Source organism: Tauraco erythrolophus, chromosome 11 (genome assembly GCF_009769465.1).
Source record: "Tauraco erythrolophus isolate bTauEry1 chromosome 11, bTauEry1.pri, whole genome shotgun sequence".
In the NCBI taxonomy this organism is placed as follows: Eukaryota; Metazoa; Chordata; class Aves; order Musophagiformes; family Musophagidae; genus Tauraco; species Tauraco erythrolophus.
This window is the reverse complement of record NC_141475.1, coordinates 10,506,343-10,528,436: the sequence shown is the minus strand read 5'-3', so window position 1 is coordinate 10,528,436 and position 22,094 is coordinate 10,506,343. Positions and strand designations below refer to the sequence as shown.

General features: G+C 41.4%; 1 protein-coding gene across 2 annotated transcripts in view; it reads left to right on the top strand.

Annotated features, from left to right (window-relative positions):
* The window catches only part of DOCK10 (dedicator of cytokinesis 10), a 134,730-nt gene that overhangs the window by 14,101 nt on the left and 98,535 nt on the right, over positions 1 to 22,094 (top strand). For both annotated transcript variants that reach the window (XM_086618452.1, XM_086618454.1), the window contains exon 2: positions 19,975 to 20,094. In XM_086618452.1, the coding sequence (XP_086474578.1) occupies positions 19,975 to 20,094 (120 nt within the window). The remainder of the gene's footprint in view (positions 1 to 19,974; positions 20,095 to 22,094) is intronic.

The following is a 22,094-nucleotide window of genomic DNA, read 5'->3' as shown; positions in this document are numbered from 1 at the left end:
TCTCTTTTCCTCATACCAAGCTTAACTAATATAAATTTGGCTTTCACGGTTTTATATTTCACCCCTCTTTTTCTAAAATAATAAAATAATCTTGCTTATCTGCTTTTGAAATTTATGTGCTTTATCTCTCCCAAAATGCCATTATTTAGCTTTCAGTTACAGGATCCAGATGATGAGTTGTTACATGCAGTTGCTTTCTTAATTGTTTAAGATACCCACAGGTAAAAGAGAGTACACAGGAATTTGTAACATTGAATATATGTTAAAAGTATGTGATATCAAACACAATACTGGTCATACAGTCAGCTTGCACGCATATGGAGGGGAGTGTATTTAGAAATACTTAAGAAAAAAAAAAGTGAAGAGGATCCTAGGGTATTTTATAGCAATATTATGGCATTGTAGATGTTGATTGTGACCTTGAGTAAATGAGTGAATTGCCTGACCTCCTTTTGCTTCAGTTATTCCAGCTAGAAAATTGGGTGAAAATGTGGATTCTCTGTATAAACCAGATGTTGTCTGACCTGAGCTTTTCTTGGTAAAGAAAAAGAAAAATCATTTCTGCAGTGTAGCATAGATATGAATAGCAAGTATGAGAATTAAAATCAGAAAAGCATGCAGCGGAAGCCAAAATCACAGCAGCATCGACATGTCTGGAGATAGTAAATTTAGATGATTAAATTATTTAATCACCTTTTATGGCCCTTCAGCACTGTGTGTTTTGTTATCAAGGGCTGATACCAGTTCAGGTAGATTAAAACAAAAGGATAATGTTTGTTTGAAATTTCCCAATGGATCAAACTAAAGAAGAAATTAAAGTAATTGCATATTTTGCTTTTGTACACTTCAGCAGGACAACATTGCTAATGGAAAGTTTATTTTTCCAACCTGATTACTGATGTAAGAAGCAGCATTTTGTTTACTGAAGAGAGTTTAGCCCTCTTTCTATCCAACCTGTGCAAGGATACCCGGAACAAAAGCCCATGACGTCTGTGCTCGGTTGTGCTGTATGCAAGTCTGCAGCTCTGCTGTGCAGCAGGGACCCTCGCACTCGCAGAGAGGAGCAGCTGGTAGCCCTGCGACACAGTACCAGTGTGCCCTCTCTTCTTGCTCCCCCCATGGCTGCTATCTCCAGAGGGCTGGTAGCATAGATGAGGCTGCAAGTATGAGATCCATGATACTGGTTTTCTGTAAGTGATGCTGTGGGGCCGTAGCTGGAGGCCTTTGGGGTTGCATCAACAGGTTCTCCAAAGCCCTTCCCTGTTGAGCAGCAAGGGAATGTATTATATTTGTGCCAGGTGCAGATGGGTTTCCAGCTTGGAAAGCTGCTGAAATGATGCTGCTGTTACATCTATACTCTTGCAGAGTTAGCTGGTAGAAACAGTGCTGTGGCAAGGAGAGAGTGGCAAGGTGTGCACATGGAGCAGCATTCCCAGGCTGTGAGAGAGGGAGGGACTGCTGCTGGCTTAGCTGAGCCTGGTTCCCAAATGGGGCAACAGCAAGATGTTTTTTTGGAAGCTGTAAAATCAGGAAAGGGATAGTAAGTGGCTTGTAGTGTGTGGATATTATCAGCAAACTGTTGTGAGTGCTTGCAGGGCCGTTTTGAGGTGACGAAATGCATGTGCTCACGGTGTGCGGTGAGATCAGACTGGGAGCTGCCAACTGCCCTCCCCAAGGCCTTGTCCTCACACCCTCGTGGCTCGTTCAGCCATGGATGAATCTTACCAGCTCTGGCAACACACAAAGGGACCGACAAGTGCGGCCCGTGGAGGGCTCCTGGCACCATCAGTTTGACTGGGGAGGGGGGATTTAGGCTTTGAGGCAAGACAAAGAAATCCAGCAGCCTCTCACAGATCTGTTCTGCGTGAGTGCACTAATATCTGGGGCATGAAGCAAAGGTGAAGAAGGCACAGAGGAAGGAATAGCTGAGATCAGCGCATTGTCAGGCTAGGAAGAAAAGAAGTGGATTGACACAGATGGAGTCACTGACATCAGGGGCTGTTGTCTGGAAAGATCTGTTAGCAGAGCTCTGACAAATATAAGGGGCTTCTTTTCACAGGTGTTCATGCAGGGTATTGATGCCGTGCCTTGGAGAGCTCACCTTGTGTGCTGATGTCATTTTTACCGTGATGGATTCCCAGCCCTTTGCCTGGTCAGAGCTAGCTGTATGGATTTGTAGGCAAAATGCAAGCATCAGCTGTTCCAATGACTTCATGCAGGGTTTGTATGCGAATGTTGATGTTTCGGCTTAAGTTGCTAGACCATAAGTGGAGTCACATTTCTCAAAAAAACCCAATGTGATTCGCTTCCAATTGATTCCATATCAGAGTGACTTTGCAAAACGTTGCTTCAGATGTAGTTGTCCTTAACTAAATTGTTTTACCTTTCTGTTTCAATTGTTTTATTTTTATATTTTCACTCTCTAAAAAAACCAAACATTTTCGAAGCATAGACCAATACTGAACATTCAATTCCAACAGATCATCTCTTCTTGATTTCTGCTCCCCCAGTCTTTGGTGAGAAAGGCATAGGGAGGGACGTAACTAGGGCTTCCTGCGTTGCCTGGTAGCTGCTTTGTTTCTGGTCCCAGTGGTAGTGAGCTGCTTTACCTGTCCAGCATGAAGCTTTTAGGAAGTGCAGTTTTTACATGCATTCACAAAGCACTACAGAACACACGCTCTGATCTTTCTTATCTGAAAGATCGAGATAAGAAAAACGTCGTATACAGTCATTGACACCTCAGTTTTAGTCTCTCAGTCCCATTAGTAGATTTGTGCCAGTCATATTTGAAAATACGTGTAGTGTGTTGCCACTCACTACAATTTCCTGGCGAGCACTGGCCACAGAAAGGACAGCAAACTGTATCTGATATGGCTTGCTTTGTCCAAATGCATAACTGACTTCTAGCAGTGTTGCCCTACCACACTGTTCAGGGTGCAACAGACAGTGATGGTGGGCTTGCTGGGAGACTGGAGACCAGCTGAGGAATGTATAAAAACTCACATCAATATGTATTAATGCAGCTTATCTACTGGCACTGCCTGTGTGTTGTGGGACAACAAGGTCCAGCAAGGTCTCCAAATTTCATGACTTTTGCATCCTACATCCATAATATGGGATAGAGAAGGCTGGAAGGGTGTGTGGAATCAGGTGGTTGTTTTTTTTTTTTAAATAAAAAAAATATAGCCCTTTCTGACCTTCTCCAGGGTACCATATTTTTTCTTCTCACTGGTACCTGAGCTGATTGCTGCCTGCTGGCCATGTGCTAAAGTCATGGTTGCAAAGTGCAGAATTGTTTCTGTTTCTACTCCAAGGGCTAGGTGTTGTGACATGACTGTCACCCTTTTTTTTTTTTTCCTTCAAGAACTTCGTTGCTATGGCATAAGCCATTCAAGGGAGGTAGGCAAGTATCTTATCGGCGCTCTGCCAGGTGATGAAGCATTAAGTTTGTCAGCCACATTTCTCAGTACTGGTCTTATGCTTCAGAGACTGCCTGGACAGTTAGTGTCACTGGCGTCGTTGTGCTTTCAGTTTATAAATGAAGCTAATTTTGTAGTGAGACGTTTGTCTTTCATTTCAAAATTTAATTTCAGAATAGGTGTAATACGCAATTGATACAGCTTGTTCCAGCAAAGTTGAATTAACAAGTAAGAAAATTCCTTATCTTTCTCAAATCTGTTGAACAAAGGCATGAGTCAGGGTCAGGTGCATCATGACTATGGATGTGCAATTATTTCTGTATACATGGCCCTAAGTCAAGACTATGTTTTGGACTTGCACTCTGTTTGTACATGTCAGCATTGCTCCCAGACAGAAGTCCTGAGCTGAAGGGAAGCATTCATTCCCTGAAGCTTGCTATTAATTCAATCTTTGCATGTGATTTTCCCCCCACCTCTACATTTGTAGGGGAAAAAAAATGCCAGTGGGGCCAACTGAAGCTTTATTTCTCAATCCTCCTTGGTTGGAGGTGGTAGGTTATATTATTTTAGAATGACAGTATGGTGAATTCAGTATTTGCTGCGCAGCAACTCAAATATTTAGCCTGTTTTGGAGTGTCTTTTATGTTAGTTGAAGATACACACTTTATGGACTGATTTTTTTTTTTTTTTTTAATCTCTATATGACTGCTAGCAAAGCACTAGTGAAATTCATTTTCCAACGATTGCATAACACACTGTAGCAGTGGATTAGTTTTGTCCAGCAGTACATTTTTACATATTGCTGTATGTCATAGATTCAAACTGAAGTCAATGAAGCCTGACGGTGAATAGATTCCAGAGGGAAATAAATTAAGTTGTACAGAAGCTCTAGAAGAAATGTAGGAAAAGAGAATAAAAAAGTTATTAAAGAACTCGTGACCCCTATTAGAAAATGGAATGCTAGTGGCTCTGGAGCAACAGGAATGCATAGCTATTCCTTAACGGGAGTAGAGATATCAAATGTTATTATTTTTCCTATCTAGATATTAGTAAGTTTCTTCAAAATGCTGGAAACTGATGAAAATGTTCAGCAAAGACAGAAGAGCAGAGGTCAATTAAACACTGAATTGAGTGCTTCACATATTTTATCATTTTTAGAAGTGCTTTGACAATCTTACTTTGACTATATAAATCTGATACAGCAGTTTACAAATGTGTAAACCAAGGCTTGTGGGTTTCCTGTGACCAAATACCTCTTTTTTGGGGGATAACTTGAGGCATGGATAATACTTCTCACCTTATGGATAATAGTTTTGAATTTAAAAGCAGCACAGGAGCTTTATTCATATTAACATAACCAATTTTATAATAATTTAAAAATGCCTGATACCTTTAATCGAAGAGATAGAGAAGTCTTTGAGGAAAAATTAGGAAATTTTTTACAGTCACACTGATGCTAATGAAGTTTGCTTCCTACTTCTGCTACAGGTCAAAGCATTATTAGATGTTTGACTGGTGATGGTATTCCCCGTTACAAGTGTAGAGGGACTTTCATTCAAAACAGATCTAGGAAAATGGAATCTTTATTTATGGTTGTTTACTATTAGCTTTGTTTATATCTGTGTGTGAATGCTGTAGCTTATTTGTTATTCCATTGCTTCAAACTTTTAATGCCTTGGTGCTGAGAAAATACGATGTTCAGTGCCTTTAGGATCGAGTCTGAAAAACTGTCTGTCAGAGATATGGAAATAAATGAGATTTAATAGTATTAGGAATAAAAATCCTTTGGACAGAAGATACTCAGTGGAGTAAATTGGATAAGGACCAGCTGGAAACTTGAACCTAAGTTCATCTTTTGTAATGTGTGGGAGTAACACAAGTTCATCAAAGTTTCAGGAAGTGATGGTGACCCTTATCTCGGTGGAAAGGATGCCCTGGAAGGGCTCCTCAATGCTGCTGGAGACAGGAAGCTGGGAGAGAGCCTTCCCGTGGAAAGGAGAGATGGAGCTTAGCTCGTTCCATGTGACAGTTACAGGAAGGAGTCGATAGGCGAAGGAGCCGCTGAGAGGAATTGATACCTGCTTAAAGTTAAGCCAGCAGAGCTGATGGATCCAGCATTAAATTTAACTTCTGGCAAGGACCTCTTGCCTTGGCAGCTGTGTTCAATGTGTTACGTGAGAGGCACTTGGGACTCCGTACAGATAGCATGGTGGTTTGAGAGAAAACAAGGGTGATTCCAACTTGGTTAGTGTTGTGGTGCTATATTGGTAGCCACTTGAAATGTCTGCATACCTTGGCAAAGGGTTTTTGTTGTCTTTTCTGTTTTCTAGTGCCAGACATATGCTTTTCACCACTAAGTAGGAGTACACCACTGTCTTAAGCAGTCACACAGCAGTCTGGTAATGCTCAATTTAAAGGAGATGATATTCTCAAAGGCAAAGCTAAATGACGAAGATAACGATGAGATGGGTTTTTAATTCATGAAGTTGCACCATGTTTTAACTGTGGAAAACAAAAGCAAACTAATCAGAGTGATGCGTTGTTTTGTAGTGCTAAGGTCAGACACGCTGGGCTCAGTGTGAGCACGCTGCTCTCCCTGGCACGGAAATCCTGCATGTGGAACAATCACGTGGAAATTCTGCAGAGGTTTGTTACTCTGCATCAAGTGTTACTAACGCTGAAAAATGCATGAAAGAGTTCATAGAATTATTTGCTGGAAAGAAAAAGAGAAAAAAAAAAAAAGGCAGCCAGGGTAAAGTTGCAGATCTCAAACAGAATACTTAATTGAAACAAGTTGTGAAAGGGATGCTTATCATCAATTTGCAAAAAATCCGGAATGAAAAAGCAGAAAAACTATCATTTTTTCTTAGTTATGCACACTGATATTGAGTAAAAATAATAAAAAAATGCATGCCACATAAAGACTGTGTGCATAGGAGAATGAAGCTTTGCTGCTAGAGCAGGATGAATCCTCAGCTGGAACAAAGGAGAAGAAAAGGGTCAGTGTGTGTGCGTGCACATGTGGGGGTACGGAGGGGGTTGATTCAGTTTTACAAGACCTTTGTGCCCTGCCAGCCTGCAGACAGCTGAGCACTGGGCAAGTCTCCTACCTTGATTAAGAATAGTTTGGTTGCCCGTGTCACGGCTGCCGTTGCCTCTGCAGTTCCGAGGCACTGTGCGAGGGGCTCCTCACCTGCCAGGGTGTGCTGCTGTGATTGCCCCCACGTGGGGTAGCGGGGTGGGGGAGCTGCTGCAATTGCCACTGTGTGGGGCATCTGGGGAACAAGCTCTGTCTGGCAGCTTTTCTCTGTGGGAGCAGGGTTAAAGCAAACAGTGATTATTCTTAATTGGCAGGTGACAAGCACTTCTAAAACCAAGTTTTTACAATACAAAAATGTATTTTTGGATGTTAGGATATGAATGTCTGTATTTTTCTCTTTTTATAACTGTCTGCAGATTTAGGAATTTGCAGAGTGCTTCCTCTTACTGATGTTTCCCACCACTTTGAAAGGGGAACTGTTACCTTGGTCCAAAAGCAGAGATGATTTGGGGCCCTGGCAGCACAAACCTATTGCTGCGTGCTCCGTGATTGAAATCTGCTGCCAAGGGGCTCGGTAGGAAGTTGTTGTTCTGTGAGTGCCTTTTTTTAGCTTGCAGACATACGTGCACATGAAGTAAGAGTGCAGCCGTTTTGGCTTTTGAATCAGAGAGGGTAGTGAGGAGAAAGGATGGTAATGGGTTTTGAGACAAAGATAGATGTTCAGTTGCAAGTGTGGTTTTTTTTTCTACAACTTCCTATGTTGATTTGCATTAGAGGCAGGGGCTGGGTGTATTTATGGTTTAATGAGACACTCTCGCGTTAGTAGCAGAATATTATTCACAGGAAGAAATGAGTTATTGCTGGTTTTCTTCTTCTTTCTGTTCAGTTACTGTGGATACAGCATGTAAGTTTTAGACATACTTCCTTCTTGAACAGTATACGCAGCCTCCAGTTGTTACGCTGAAGCTGCTGAAGGAAAGGTTAAGGGAGCAAAGTTTTTAAAGAGATATTTGTTTGCTGCTTGAATTCTTACGGACACAATGAGCTTTCGCGGGAGATTCAGAAGGGAGCCCACTGAACTGCGGAGGAAGAGAAAGACTGTTAGGCGAGTGAATCAAGGAGAAATTCAAAGATTAAGCTGCGTGAGTATGCACTCCTTCTTCCATCTCTTCTATGAAATTGCTAAGAGATTGCAAGTCAAACGCTCTTCAGACTACACGTAGGAGAGAGTGGGATTTATTCCTTGGTGCGTATGTAGGGTTGACTGAGTCTCGTCAATATGAGTGATGAGGTACTGAACATTGGAGAACGATTATTGAAGTCTCAGACTGAAGCACGGGGAGTTCAGGAGTTTACAGAACTCAAATGCATTAGGGAAACTGTTGTCTAACATCACGTTGTCGATCAGACATGTACTGATAGCAGCATTGTGCAATAGTCTGTCTGGCGCCTGGTAGCACATGCTTGGTAGTTCCATGAAAATCCATAATGCCGCTTCTGGAGTGGAATGTTACTCTGTGCTATTTCAGATCTCACGATCTGTCGTTGGTGATTGTGCCTCTCAAGGAGGAGGAGGAGAAAGCCACTGTCCTCCTCCAGTGCAGGGAGCAAATGGAGAAAGCTTCAGAAAGCTGGAGTGAGGTTCTGCCCCGCAGGGTAGATGGCAGCTTTGCCAGTGATGGCTTTGAGCCAGGACTGTGCCTTCTGAAACTGCTGTGTGACGCTGGGCAGCTCACGTTAACTGTGCTGTGCCTGAGCTTTCCTGACCAAAATTGAAACTGCAGACAATTTTAGGTAAAACACTTAGAGCCTTCTGTTGAGAAGCCTTAGGCAAGTACCAATTTTCAGTGTATTCTTTTAACTTGAGACATTACTTTAGATGTCAAACTTAATGGCTTCCGCAAGAATGATTTGGAGACAATGAATCCTTTCCTTCATGGCAAGACATGTTTGGTTTTCTTCTGTAGTTTTATGTATCCAATTACAAGCTGTGTTTGAATGTGCAGGCTGGAGGCTCTTTCGAGGCTATTCTGCATGTCCAGTATAACAAAGGATCAGTGGTAGTACTACACTGAAGAAGATAATTCTCATTAACTTTTTTAAATAGGAAGGAAAATAACTTTACAGTTGTAAAACTTGGTCAAAGATTGAATAAGATGGTCTGTGGTTCATCTAGTAGAGCATTTGGGTTTTGCTTGTGACTAGCTGCCATTTTAGATAGACATTTTATATGGAAAGGGGTCTTTTTGACAAGGCTACTTTACAGTGTGGTTCCTGTAGCCCTGAGCTATTGGCATGCAGTCAAAGCCACCGAGTTTAAACTTCATGGTCTTGGGTCCCAAGAATGAATGCTGGTGGTACTGCTGAAAGCATCTAACCCTGGCAGTTTACAAGACTTTGGAAGGAGGTAGACGCTCTGCTTGACTTATCCTCTTAAGTCCTGGTTAGGAGGGATTTTTGTCATTATTGTACAAATCCTGACTATATGTGAATAGCGCTTACCAGAAGTTGTTGAAGCCTTGCAGGAAAGTATGTCTGGAAATAAAACAAAGCCCAAATAGTAACAACAAATCAGTAGCCTGCCTGCAGATAAAGAAGAATATATTTGTTTATTTTTGCCTGTATTCTCACACAACAGAAGCTGAGAGTCTGTTCAATTTTGGGGTGCCAAGGAACCTTTAAATTGTTGTGATTTCTAAGAGTCAATAAAATGTATCATACTCTGACCTAAAACTTAGAGTGCTTGTTACTGTGTGCTTGATGCCTTTATTTGGAAATAGGTAACGTGCCTTTTTCATCAGAGGCTTGTGGTTCACACTGCACTTTCCATAAAGTGGCTGGTGGCTGTAATGTCAGGGACACAACTAAGGTTTTCAGGGGAATCTGTTTGTTCTAATTTCTGTTCTTTTCAGACTAAGATAGACTAAGAGGGGGTCACTGTGTCATGTTATTCTGCGAGGGTATTTCTCAATCGTTTTTTCAGCCCTTAGGAAATGCAGGCACACTTGACTTTACTTTTGTGGCTTGTGACCTGTGTCTTTCTACTCAATGTTTCATAATTGGAGCATGTTAAATCTTTGGCCTACGGGCACTTTTTGCTATCAACCAGGAGCCAATCTCTCCTTCATGCATCAGTCCTCTGCACCTCCGATGCTGTAGATTTCAAGGCAGTGTTAGCTCCCACTGGAGCTGTAAAGGCTTTTGTATATGAGGACCTTATTCAAAGAGTATTTCTCAATATACTACATTTGGACCTGTATTTTCTGTAGATGATCTTGTGTTATTTGCTGGAAACTCTTATTTTTGATAAGACTAATTATTATCTGATTAGTTTTAATTGATTTTAGGTTGATTGAGCTCAGTGTGGTTGACCAGATTTTTCTCTCATTTATGTTCTGTTTGTGTAAATGACTGGATAGCAAGATAATTGATTGGGAGGGTAGTTGATGTCAAGGAAACTATTATGACGTCATTGTAGGAGCTGAGTTTATAATGGTCATGTATAGATGATACTGATTTTAACAGATAAAGCCTCTGTGGAAACACTTAGAATTATTTACTTAGATATGTAGCATGAAAAATACCTATAACTCATGAAGCGATAAGTAACCATAATGTAGGTTGAAAAAGGGAGATATTCACTGAGTAAAATGAAGCGGAACAGCATATATACGATTTGCCCTACAGGACAGTGACTTAGTAATAAGTATTCTTTAGAAGTCAAATGGTATTTTTGAAAAGTTTATTTAGAGCTAAAGCAAACGTTTTTGTCAGTTGTTTTTGCTTCAGGGGTTTCTGAAGTGGTTGAGCCCCTTTCACAAAAGCTGTTTGCTCAGTCTACAGGTATAGGAGTTCATACATCTAGATTTTAGTATTTAAGTGAAAACGGACAATGTAGTTTGCTTATGTGCTGCGTTGCAACTTCATCATCGGACTTGTAATAGTGATCAAAGTCTTTAGCATCAAACCATGATCTAATGAACAGACGTTAGAGTTTTCCCTTCACTCCTTAAAAAAAAAAGTCTCCTATGTACTCTAAAACCAAAGTCTACTAAAAAGAAACCTTTATTTTCAAAGTAAATAAAAACATTTTTAAAGACAATCTGGTGCTGTGCAGCAGGTTGTGTTCGAGGAACCTCAGGGAGGGGCGGGCGAGCTGGAAGCACCTGGCACATCCTCCCTTCTGTCCTTCCCCTGAGCCTGTACGCAGGTGACCGTGGGTAGATTGCCGCATCTCTCTTATTCATCCAGTTTGCACAAATGCGGGAGACTGGTTTGGTCTGATCTTGTTGCTATAACCAGTTCTGTTATTGCTGTATAGATGCTATAGGTGTCAGAGATGGGTTTCTACCTGTGTTATGTGGGTCATCTGAGTGCTACTTATGGCAAAAATTTGGAGGTTGTTTTTTTGGTGTAGATTTTCCTTACACTACAATGACTCTCTCTCTCTGTGAAGTTATATATATATATATGTATATATACGTGTGTGTGTGTGTGTATACACAGACAGAGTCAGAAGTGCTGTTTACGTAAGCTTTGCACTGGAAACTTAAAAGCTTTGGTCAAATCCACTATGTGCAGATTGCAGGATGTTTTTGTTAACGTTCCTGTTGGTGACCACGGATCTGCCTGCTTGAGACCATGCAAGAAAAAGCAAATGTGAAGCAAAGAGTGTTTACAGAATAGTTGAACTAGACTTGCTCCAGCATCCCCTTTGTGGTGCCCAGGGCAGGACAGTTCACTTCTCCTTCCCTGGGGTGAAGTAATCGCTAATGAGGCAAGTGGCTGGGTAGAGCACTCCAGCTCTGTATGGGCAGGTCCTCTCTGCTCCCCTCCAGCTCCCAGCCTTTATTCCCAGTCCCCTTCCAGCACATCCCATCTGTCTCTTTGGATGTCTGTATGAAGATGAATGAATCACATCTTTGACTTCTGCTTGCTTTCTTTATGAATAGATTCAGCGTGGTAGCTTTAAAGAAAGCCTTTTGTTGCTGTAACTGGGCCTTTTCTTTTCTGGCTAAGGTCAGGTAAGGGGAGAGAAGTGGCCAAGTGCTGCCAGGTTAGAGGTCTGTGTAAATTAAACTTTAAAAAAAAAAAAAAACTAAGGTACTTTACAAGACTTTCTTGTTTTTCGCCTGGAGTGACCTATGGGCAAATATTTAGTCTAGGCTTCAGAAGTACGCACTATTTAGAAGGTGGCATTTCTGACATTTTGGAAAGCCAATACATGAAATTTAATTGTAAAATTTAGTTTCTTTAGAAATCTGTTGTCAGTGGCATGATAATGCTGATTTTAGTAATTTTCTGATTAAATGAAATTTGTTTATCTCCTTCCTAAAGAGGGATTCCAGCTACTGCATAAACACAGAGGACAAGTTGTTTACTTGTTATCTTGAGTATTTTGCAGATTATATTGGTAGTTTTATCTAATGTGTAAAATGGCATGTGCTGCTCAGTGAAGATGCACATGCATACATGCCCATGCATATACCTTCCAGATTCAGAAAGCACTGCAGCCAGGATACAATGCTGGGTGTATAACCGTGGTTGAGAAAGAGAATTTGGGAAACACTTACAGCTAAGACAAGTATAACATGAAACATCCCCTCTCTTGCCTCAGCGTGGATGCTTTGCCGAACCAACAGTCCTGTGTGGTTTGCATGTTTTAACCATGAGTGAGATAGTTTTACGAGGCCTAGTCCTTCCAAAATTCATAACGAAAGCAACGATAAATTCTAACTTGAGAAATAAAGGGTAATAGAAAGAGTAGGTTACTCCCAGTTGCCTGAGAACGGGTCTCTGTGGTTTGAGTAGTCTTAACCCTGGTCACTCGTTGGTTGGCTTGCTGGAGAAGTTACGTGTCTGCGTGCCTCTGAAGTCTCTGGTGTCTGCAGCTGGCCCATCAGTTGAAGTGAAAATGATCTCAGTTAGCTCATCCAGATGAGAAGTGTTTCCATTTTTCAGATATTTAACACACTGGATTATCTTACAGTAACTTTTAAAGCTGGAAAATATGCAAAGTAGACCTTTATAGATTTTGATCCACAAAACAATGGTAATTTCCAGTGTAAGCAATTAGGATTCATCCCATCCCAGATGTATTTGTACAGAGTAAGTCTCATTTAGTCAAGCAAATCTCATATTGGTTTCAATCAGAATTTTCTTTGAACGAAGAGGCTTTAATGAAAGCAAATGACTTTTTGCTTTTTTTATAACCAGCAGGATCTTCCACAGGTTTCCCTGCTTTTGCACTGCTGAAGCTGATAGGTACTATAGCATTTTGGAAACTAATTTCTGAATCACTAGGAATTTGGGCGTTTGAATCTTTTTGTAATTCTTTGCAATTTTCTCTATACCAGAATCTTGTGGGAAATGGAAATCCCCTTAATGAAATTTATTGGCATTTCGGCTTCACTGCTGACACTAAAGAGTGTATCAGTTGTGCTTTGCAGCCCTGAAAGACTGACTGGATTCTTTCCAAGTGCAGTTCTCCAAGGTTTACTTGAAAGACATGAAAAATTAAAAATTTTGGACCTGACAAGTGAGTGTGTTTTAGGGTGGAAGAGAGAGGGTGTCACAGAAAATTTTCTTTATACCACTAATTTTAATAGATTTATTGACTGTGAATCACATACAGAGCCAAATGTAGCCTTTGTATCCTGACCAGAGAGTTTGTTGACTGTAGATAGATGCATACTGGGCCAAGCAATTGTAAAAATGGCAAGTTCTAAAATAAAAGGAGGGACCATCTGCCTGCTGGTTCTGGCCATGCTTCTCCATCGTTTCCCCATATACCTTTTGCAGACCCTGAATTTCCTCCCCTTATTACCTTTGCTTGAAATGCAAAACTTATTTTCCTTAAAGAAAATCCATAACACAACATGGAGTGTGTTGGGAGTGGAGAGAGGGCAGGCCTGTGGTGTGAGAACATTTTGAGTTGATGAGACCTGTCACTCCCAGCTCGGTGTGTGCTGTGGACACCATGGTCCCTGCATGGCTGCACTGTCTCTGCTCACTGGGTACAAATGCTGCCATGAGTCTTGCTGCCAGGAGCGCCTTGGTTCATCTGGCTGCTCACACAGGATTTCAGCTGGTGGGGGAAAAAGGTGCACCCAATGCAGATATCCTTCCCACGGAAATCACCCCCAGGCATCAAACCGCTGTACTGCCTGATGGTGAATAGAGACGTACGTTGGTCCTACAAAAAAAGCAGAAGTTTTGGTAGCTCCATAAAAAGCAGATGGTTTTCTAGCCTCAGCTTCAGCTTCTTCAATATTGAGGCAGCTGTGGCTAGCATGCCTCGGAGCTGCTGGACAGTCTGCTAGCACGTCTGAAGACGGGATTAAATTCAGCCTTTATGCTACACCTCCAAAGGTCATAGAGTCCTGACTGTTCTTTAGCTTCAGTTTGGACAGGCTTGGTAAAGAAAGAAATTTAGATTGGCCCACCCTTGTGGAATAAAATTAACTACATATATTAACCATATAAAAAAAAAAAAATCTAAACTCATGTATTACACCAGAGACAGTATTTAACTGGGGAAAGGAAAGGAAGACCAAGAAGTGTGAGAAGCACTTCACATTGATGTCATCCCAGAGATTAATTTAACTTGATGTTGTGAGTCTTAGTAGAATTGGCTTGGTTCATAGTATCATTGAGAAGTCTATAAAAAATAAAGGAAGGTGATGCTGCTATTTCTGTTAGTGGCCCTTTCTCCAATAAGTCTGCCCATTTCAATATTTCAAAGTCATGCTAGAATGAATTGTAATTTTAGACAAGCCATAGCTTGGATGAAATATAAAATCAGAGTCCTGCTTCATTTTGACCGTTCTGGCCATCAAATTTCTTTTGACTCCGTTTATGAACGTGCAGTGGATCCTCCTGTCATGAAGATACTTTAGTCCAGGTAACTGAATTCCATCAGCTTAAATTCTTTCTGCATGTCTGTTTCTTTAATTTTCTTTTTCCTGGCATAGAGAGGAGAAGAAATTAATTTAAACATCTGTATTAAATTCAATAAATTTTAGATACTCAGGATTTGGTGTCAGGGAATAATACGTCATTAAAGCATTAGAAAATCATAGCATTGAGTCTAGTTTATTTTTAGAATGGAGAAGTGCTTGGGATGACTATCCAGAGACGACTGGTCTCAGTTACATCATTTCCTCCTTTAGTGAGTGTTCACAGAAATATAACTTTGAGAGGATGATATATAAGTCATTTTATCCTATAATTATGAAGAGAAGATGGGTACTAGCATCAATGCACAATGTCTGTGCAGCTGGAGGCAAGCCAGATACTGTATTGGCTTCTGTAAAATCATTTATGTGAATATTTTTGGTCATTATTACTGGGAAAAATAATGCTTTTGTATCTAGACCAGAAGATGAAGGCAATCAAACCGTATATCACTGGTAGAATCTGGGCTGTTTCACTTGTGTGAAATTAAGTAGTGATTATCCCTCTGTGGTGTTGGCTCCAGCGCTCATTAAAGATCTCTTCACTGTTTGAAAAGTTTGGAAAAGTTGGCTCCACAAGATACAGAAGTATGTTCCACAACACTGTCAGGATATGCAGTAAATGATACTGCTGTGATTGTTGTAGCAGGTGAGGAGTCAGAGAGTGCCTTTTTACTCAATGTATTCACAACCATTTCAGTACAACTGAATGTAATTCATTACTCGCTTGAGATAGAGAATATAAAAAGCGTTATAAAAATCCAAGCCAGCATAATTCGATCTTGGCACAGATCGCTGGGTTGGCCTGTTTCCAAAAAAGAACAGACAAGTTAAATTGAGAAGAGGCAGCACTATGGTTATTAAATTAGCTTTAAATCAGCCCTAGTTATTTACAAATCTCTCTGCTAGTGCTCACAGGGAGAAATTCGCCAATCCCAACATCTCTGCCTGTGCCAAGAAAACTGAGTGGTTGTTCCTCACCTTCTGGAGAAAAGCTGTTGCCTAAATCAGCTGCTGCTTCCCATTACAAACGCAATGCTGAGCGTTGCAGCGTGCTGAGCATTGCCAAATCCAAAGTACTGGCTCTGCAAAGGATGCACTCCGTGTCCACATTTGTTGTGGTTAGGCCCAGCCGGCAGCTAAGCACCGGGCAGCTGCTCGCTCACTCCTTCCCCCGGCGCGATGGAGAGGAGGAAATGTAAGGAAAGGCTCATGGGTCCAGACAAGGACAGGGAGGAACCACTCACTAATTATGGTCACGGGCAAAATGCCCCTCCCTTCTTCCCGGGCTCAACTGTGCTCCTTTTCTCTACCTCCTTCCCTCCAGCAGCGCAGAGGGACAGGGCATGGGGGTGGAGGTCAGTTCGTCACATGTTCTGCCTCTCCTTCCTCCTCAGGGGGAGGACTCCTCACACTCTTCCCCTGCTCCAACATGGGGTCCCTCCTACAGGAAACAGTCTTCTGTGAACTTCTCCGACAAGAGTCCTTCCCACAGGCTGCAGCTCTTCACGAACTGCTCCAGCCTGGGTCCCTCTCGCAGGGTGCAGTCCTTCAGGAACAGAATGCTCCAGCACAGACTTCCCACGAGTCATGGCCTTCTTTGGGTGCAGCTATCTGCTCTGACATGGGGTCCTCCTCAGGCTGCAGGTGGATCTCTGCTCCACCATTAACCTCCATGGGCTGGAGGGGGGGCTGCTGGCTGTCTCACCACAGGCTACAGGGCAATTTCAGCTCTGGCACACCTCTACCCCTCCTTCATTGACTTTGGTGTCTGCAGAGTCATTTCTCTCACATCTCACTCCTCTCTCACCACTGCTGCACTGAGCCTGACCAGCCTTGGCAAACACTGGTGGCACTGGTGGGATGAGCTCTGCCCAGCAGGCGCTCGGGGAGCTTTGGAGTGCTCCCCAAGTCTTAGTTTAGGGGGAATGAAGGCCGTTGGCCTTCTTTTAACATCTGTTAAAATGTTTCCATCAGATCATGCACTTTGCAGCACTGAGAGCAAGTTAGTGCTGTGGGAACAGTGATATTCATACAATCACTGTTTCTCTGCTTCAGGGTTTTCTCGAGTTGGTTTCTTGTCTCACATAAATGACCTTGCAGCTGTCAAGTTTTCCCTTGGAATCTTTCAGACGGCTCTCAGGAGTGCCTTCCTAAGTGCTGCCAGATTCTGAAGAGAAAAGAGAGGTCGATGTGACATAACTTACTCTGCCTCCACCTGCATCTGAACATCTGCGTGATGTGAAGTTTGAAGGAGATGTAGCTACGCTCACCCCAACCTTGCAGGGATTTCCAGGGGGAAGAAGGAATACCTCTTCATTCTGCCAGCCCTAGCAAAAAGGGTAGTTTCCATTGCTGTGGAGAACCTGCAAATGCCACACATTTTTTATGGGATTCCCCTCTATTTCAAGAGAAGTCCCAAGACTCGTGGGAGTCCCCAACTCTTTCTCAGTCTACGACTTCAATAGGAAAGTGGCTACTTATTTCATTTGCTTACTTTATGGGTTTTTTTTAAGAGATTTTGAAAACTAACATTCATGACATTTCCAAGGAGCATCTGACCTAGATTAATATTGTGTTGACACATCCTTGGTTTTGAAGAGCAAACATTTATGGTTTCAATGGCATGTCTGAGTTACAAAAAGTTGAGATTATTGCAAAACCGTTAGCCTAACAGTATTTGCTCTAGGAAAGGGGGGTTCTCAGTGTAGTCAATGTCCCAGATTTTCTGCAGAAAATGTGCATGTTTTACTAACACTGCTATACAGGAAAAATGTCTGCATGAAACACTTGTACCTCATAAATGTCAGTGCATGTGTTTTTTCACTTTGAGTTTCCTTGTAAGTGGTTGCTATAAGGTTTCCTACTGAAAGTAACAGTTACACTACTACAAATTTGCTTTCTGCTAAACTTGGGCTGAGTGAACTTTGTTCAGACCTGACATGGTTCCCAAAATGAGTGATAGGGCAGAGATGGTACACTGAGTGTTCATCGTTGTTTTCATGTTTTAACTCCTTGAATCTTATGTCTAGGTAGGAATATTTAATAAATAGATACAATGGTAGATTTAATGAAGAAGAGTTTAAAACTTGTAGCTAAAGGATACTGCAGTGACTCAACGTAACTTGAAAGGAAACGAAAGCAAGTTGTGCGTGGTGAGATGGTTGGATGAGCCCATTACATTCTGTGGGGTACCGCTGTCAGTAAACGGCAGGCTGAAACCTCACTGAAGAATACAGCTGCTACTCAGCCCAAGTGTTTCTTGAGCGGGACTGGATATTAATGTGTAGCTGGTACTGGCCAGGGCCAAGTACTGGCTTAAGACAGTCTAAGGTAACATGGCTGGGTTAATATCAGGTCTCATGTTTCCTAGTAGGGTGCTTTGTCTTACTTGAACATCATACACTGTTTCACAGCCCTGTCACAGATGTTACTTAAACTCCAAAGCTGTTTCTTTGCATTTGCACCTTTTGTGTTTTGCAGTGGCCTTCTTCTAGATAAGTTTCTTTTTTCTGTCACACAATATCAAATTTTACTTCTAATTCAGTCTCCCTTTGTAACACTTAATGCAAGATGAATGGCTGTCTGTGCATCCCCAGGTTCATCTAGGAAGGAATCTAGCACAGTATCTGTGTGTCAGAATCCCTTTTTATTTTATTCATACAGGCAGATCTTTTAGTGGTTTTCTGGGAGTTGGTAGTTAAAGATATACCGTATTTAGGCAGGTCAAGTATTGCTTGTCTTTCCTCCTCCCTTGTATCCCACAGCAACATTTATGAACCAGTTTCCTTGGGAAAGACCTTTCAAAAAAGTTCTATTTATTATTGTCATGTGTTGATCTTGTCTATCTTTTACAAGTCTTTAATGTCTTGCCATCAGTAGATAGTGCTTTTAGCCCATGAATGCTAAATACTAATGATTTTTAGAAGTTTGTTAACTGTTAAGCTGGCAAATAGGACTAAGAGAGACTGAGAAGAGAGTTAATAGACTGAACTGTTGAAGAAACAGCTCCAAATTTTAAATTGTATCTCCATCCTTGGAGGTTTTCAAGACTCATCTGAACAAGTTCCCAAGCAGCCTGATCCAGCTTGCCTTGCTTTGAGCTGGGAGTTGGAGTAGATGACCTGCAGAGCTCCTGAGTTATTCTGAGATTCTATCATAAGATGTTCAGCAGTTTAATAACTTTATAGGAACATATGTATCCCACTGTTTTAATCTGGTTTGTGTGGCTGTGTTACTGGTACTTAATTAAACTTTTCATAGGTGCGTTTGATACCAAAGAAAGTCTTGAACTTAATATGGAAGGGAAACAGTGTTCACAAGGGCTGGGGAGAAATCTTGAGATGACTGTAATTACTGAGAAAAGGAACTCTCTAGAACAAAGTCAAAAGAGGGAGAGACTTGTATATTTGGACCATTATATGTATAATGAACCATATGTGAATGATATGTATATATAATCAAATATGATGGAAAATCATGAGATTATCTATTGAAGAAATTTGTTTTATGGAGATGTGAAAGCTTTCTTTTCCAATACATCGTAGTTTTGGTTTAGAGAAGAAGGAAAGAGGGAAACTTTATATTATTCTGGATAACACAGAGCAAAAACAGTGGGTAAAATACAACTTACTGTCCACCATTGCATCAGACTAAAAAAGTGTTCTGCAGAAGTGTTTCTGCATTTGCTTTCCACTAGTGTCCTTTCTCTCTCTCATCACACGCTTTTCCTTTTCACCTTCTAGCAGTTTTTGTGGCCTTTCTCATTTACTCTTCCTGATGCTTAAGTCTTTGAATTAAACAAATGTTGTCACTCTAATACATAACTCTTCATTTGTTTAATATATTCTAGCATGTCAAATGGGCTTCTCTTTTTTTCTTTTTGGGTTGTATTTTGAGACAGTGTGACTTTACTTTTGTTTGGCTGTTTCTATGGTGGTTTCTTACTTTACTCCTGTTTCCGGCAATAATAGTACTATTACAATGATACTAATCCCATTTCTGGCAAGATGAACCATGGGGATGAGTGCCAGATAGTTTATTCCATGAGAATAACCTTGGATTATTACCAAGTGAAACAATGTTGTGGCACTCATAAGCTACCAGCAGTTCAAGAGGTGAGACTGTGTAATACAGTGAAGAACTTAGTAGGTTACTTATTCTAAAACATATTGGCTCCAAGTCGTATCTATGTTCAGTTCAAATTGTGTCCATCTGTCTATTTGCCTATATGTACTTAAGAAGAAAGAGAGAGAGTGTTACTGAGAATGACAGGTAAGTTAATATGATGGTTTTGGACTCTGTAATGAGCTGACAGATTGCTCTTGAGTTATCAGATAGAAAGTGACTGTTACAGCTGGCCCAGTTTCCTCACTTCCACGGTTCTCGCATGAGCTCAGCTGCAACAAGCTGGGGAGAATGGAGGAGGGGGGAAGAAGTTATTCATAATTTGGTGTAAAAAAGGAAAAATGCAGCAGATCTCAGTTTATGAAGGGAGAGGAAGGCAAATTTCAGTGTAGAGAGGATTACCTGATCTTTTCTTTTTTTTTTTTTTCCACAGCAGGAAAAACCCAAACTCTTGGAGCCTTTGGATTATGAAACTGTTATCACAGAAATTGAAAAAAATATTGGGGATAACCAGTTTAAGGATCTGATATTATTCCCCGACGATGACTTTTCAGTAAGTATAAGGCAAATATGTGTTATTCTTTCTCTTAGGTTTATCTGTTCATTTATTTATTTAATCTTCATTGCTAGAGGGAGAGCCATAAGCAGCCCAAGGGCTCTCTTAAGATTTTCTTAATTTATGCATAGTGCCTTACTTTCCTCCCACCAAGTTTATTCTGTTTTTTTCTCTGACGTTTGTATGCAAGTGAATTTACTGTTCAGAATTAGATAAAGCTTGAAGCCCTGGTTGTTCTCAAATATATTTCAGGGAACATGTTATTCCATAATGTATACTTGTCTGTTTGGTCATCACAGTGGTAGTTTGGATCGTGCTAGAATCTCTCCCTACTATTATAATCTAATTTACTCACACTTTTATAACTTACATCTAATCTTTATGATCCTATTCTGTTTAATGTATTTAGCCACTAGAATCAGACAGCCCATGATTCCCAGCCTTCTGCTGAAAGTCAGACTTTTTAGATAGTGGCTGTGTCATATTTCTGAGCTGTGCCATATTTCTGAGCTGTGCCATTGCTGACATTAGATTGCATGAGAAAGATAAATCCAAATAGACTTGATTTTGGGTTTTGCAGTTGTCTTAAATTCTTCTTCAGTGGAGTTTGAGATCTGACATCCTGAGTGATGGGGCGTGCAGAGTCCCCATTGCTGAGGCAGGTCCCAGGGTGGGATGCTGACAGGCAGTAGACACTGGAGCCTGCAGCCGTGGAGATTCCTGACCTCATCCCAGGTTCCTCATTACTTGTTCTGGCAAACTGCAAAGAAACTGACAACCTGGATGTCCAGGGCAGCCCTCACCGCGGCAGTGGTGGGGCAGCTTGGGAGGGCAGGGGCTGCGGGCTTGGGCAGCTGGGGAGCGGTGCTGCCAGGCGAGTAAGCTGGCAGATGGCCAGCGTCTTACAGCAGCTTCTTCAAAATCAACTGATCTCTGTAAATGATTTAGATTTTGATGAATAGGCACTCTCTAATGGAAATGCATTTCAATTTGTGACCAGTTGTAACTGCTGTGTGAGGGCCCTTCCCATCAGCTCATGGCACTGCTACTGTCCTGTGGGGCTGGCTTAATCTAATCAATGGCTTTGTTTTACTAAATGGCTCTATTTCCTTGGTGGCATAAACTGAGTTAATGTGCTCATGGGATTGAGAGAAAACTAAACAGAATAGATTTCCTCATCATTGTTAATCCCCTTATCCATTTTGCACATTTGTGAGTTTATGAAATTGAAATTTAGCATTGAAAAGCTTACTAGACATACTGGTACTGTCACAAGGCCCTTGAGCCCCTTGATTTAGAGTAACTGAGCTCAAGGCAGTAGAGCAAATCCTCTCAGCAAAACAAGAATCATGTCCTACTGCTCCAGCCCATCAAACCTATTTTCATATCATTGAATCATAGAATGGTTTGGATTGGAAGAGATGTTAAAGATCATCTGGTTCCAACACCCTGCCATGGGTAGGGACACCTTCCACTAGACCAGGCTGCTCAAAGCCTCATCCAACCTGGCCTTGAACAATTTCAGGGATGAGGCGTCCACAACTTCTCTGGGCAACCTGTTCCAGTGTCTCACCATCCTTATTTTCATTTCATTAATGTCTGGCTTCTAGTAGCTACTTCTGTTTTGTTTCCTCTATATTATGTTTTTCAACTATTCTGCATAATCTATTTAAATTTAAAAAAAAAAGAAGGAAAAAAAGATAGATGAGAGAGGTACTTGCATAGTAGAGATGGCCTGTACTCACAGGCAAGCAGAGGCAGTAGTAGGAATGGTCCATATCCTTGCAATAAACCTGTCTCTGTTCTTTGTTATCTTCTGTTAGTCAGCTGCAGTAACAAGAGCCTGTGCCACCAGGCAGGACTGCAGAGCTTTCAGAGCAGACGAGTTTTTCAGCTGCAGAATATCTATTTATAGCCCTGCTTCTTCCTGCTGAAATACCACCTATGCACAAAAGTCTGGGTCAGCCATTTGAATAGAAAGAGATCCAGGTCTGACT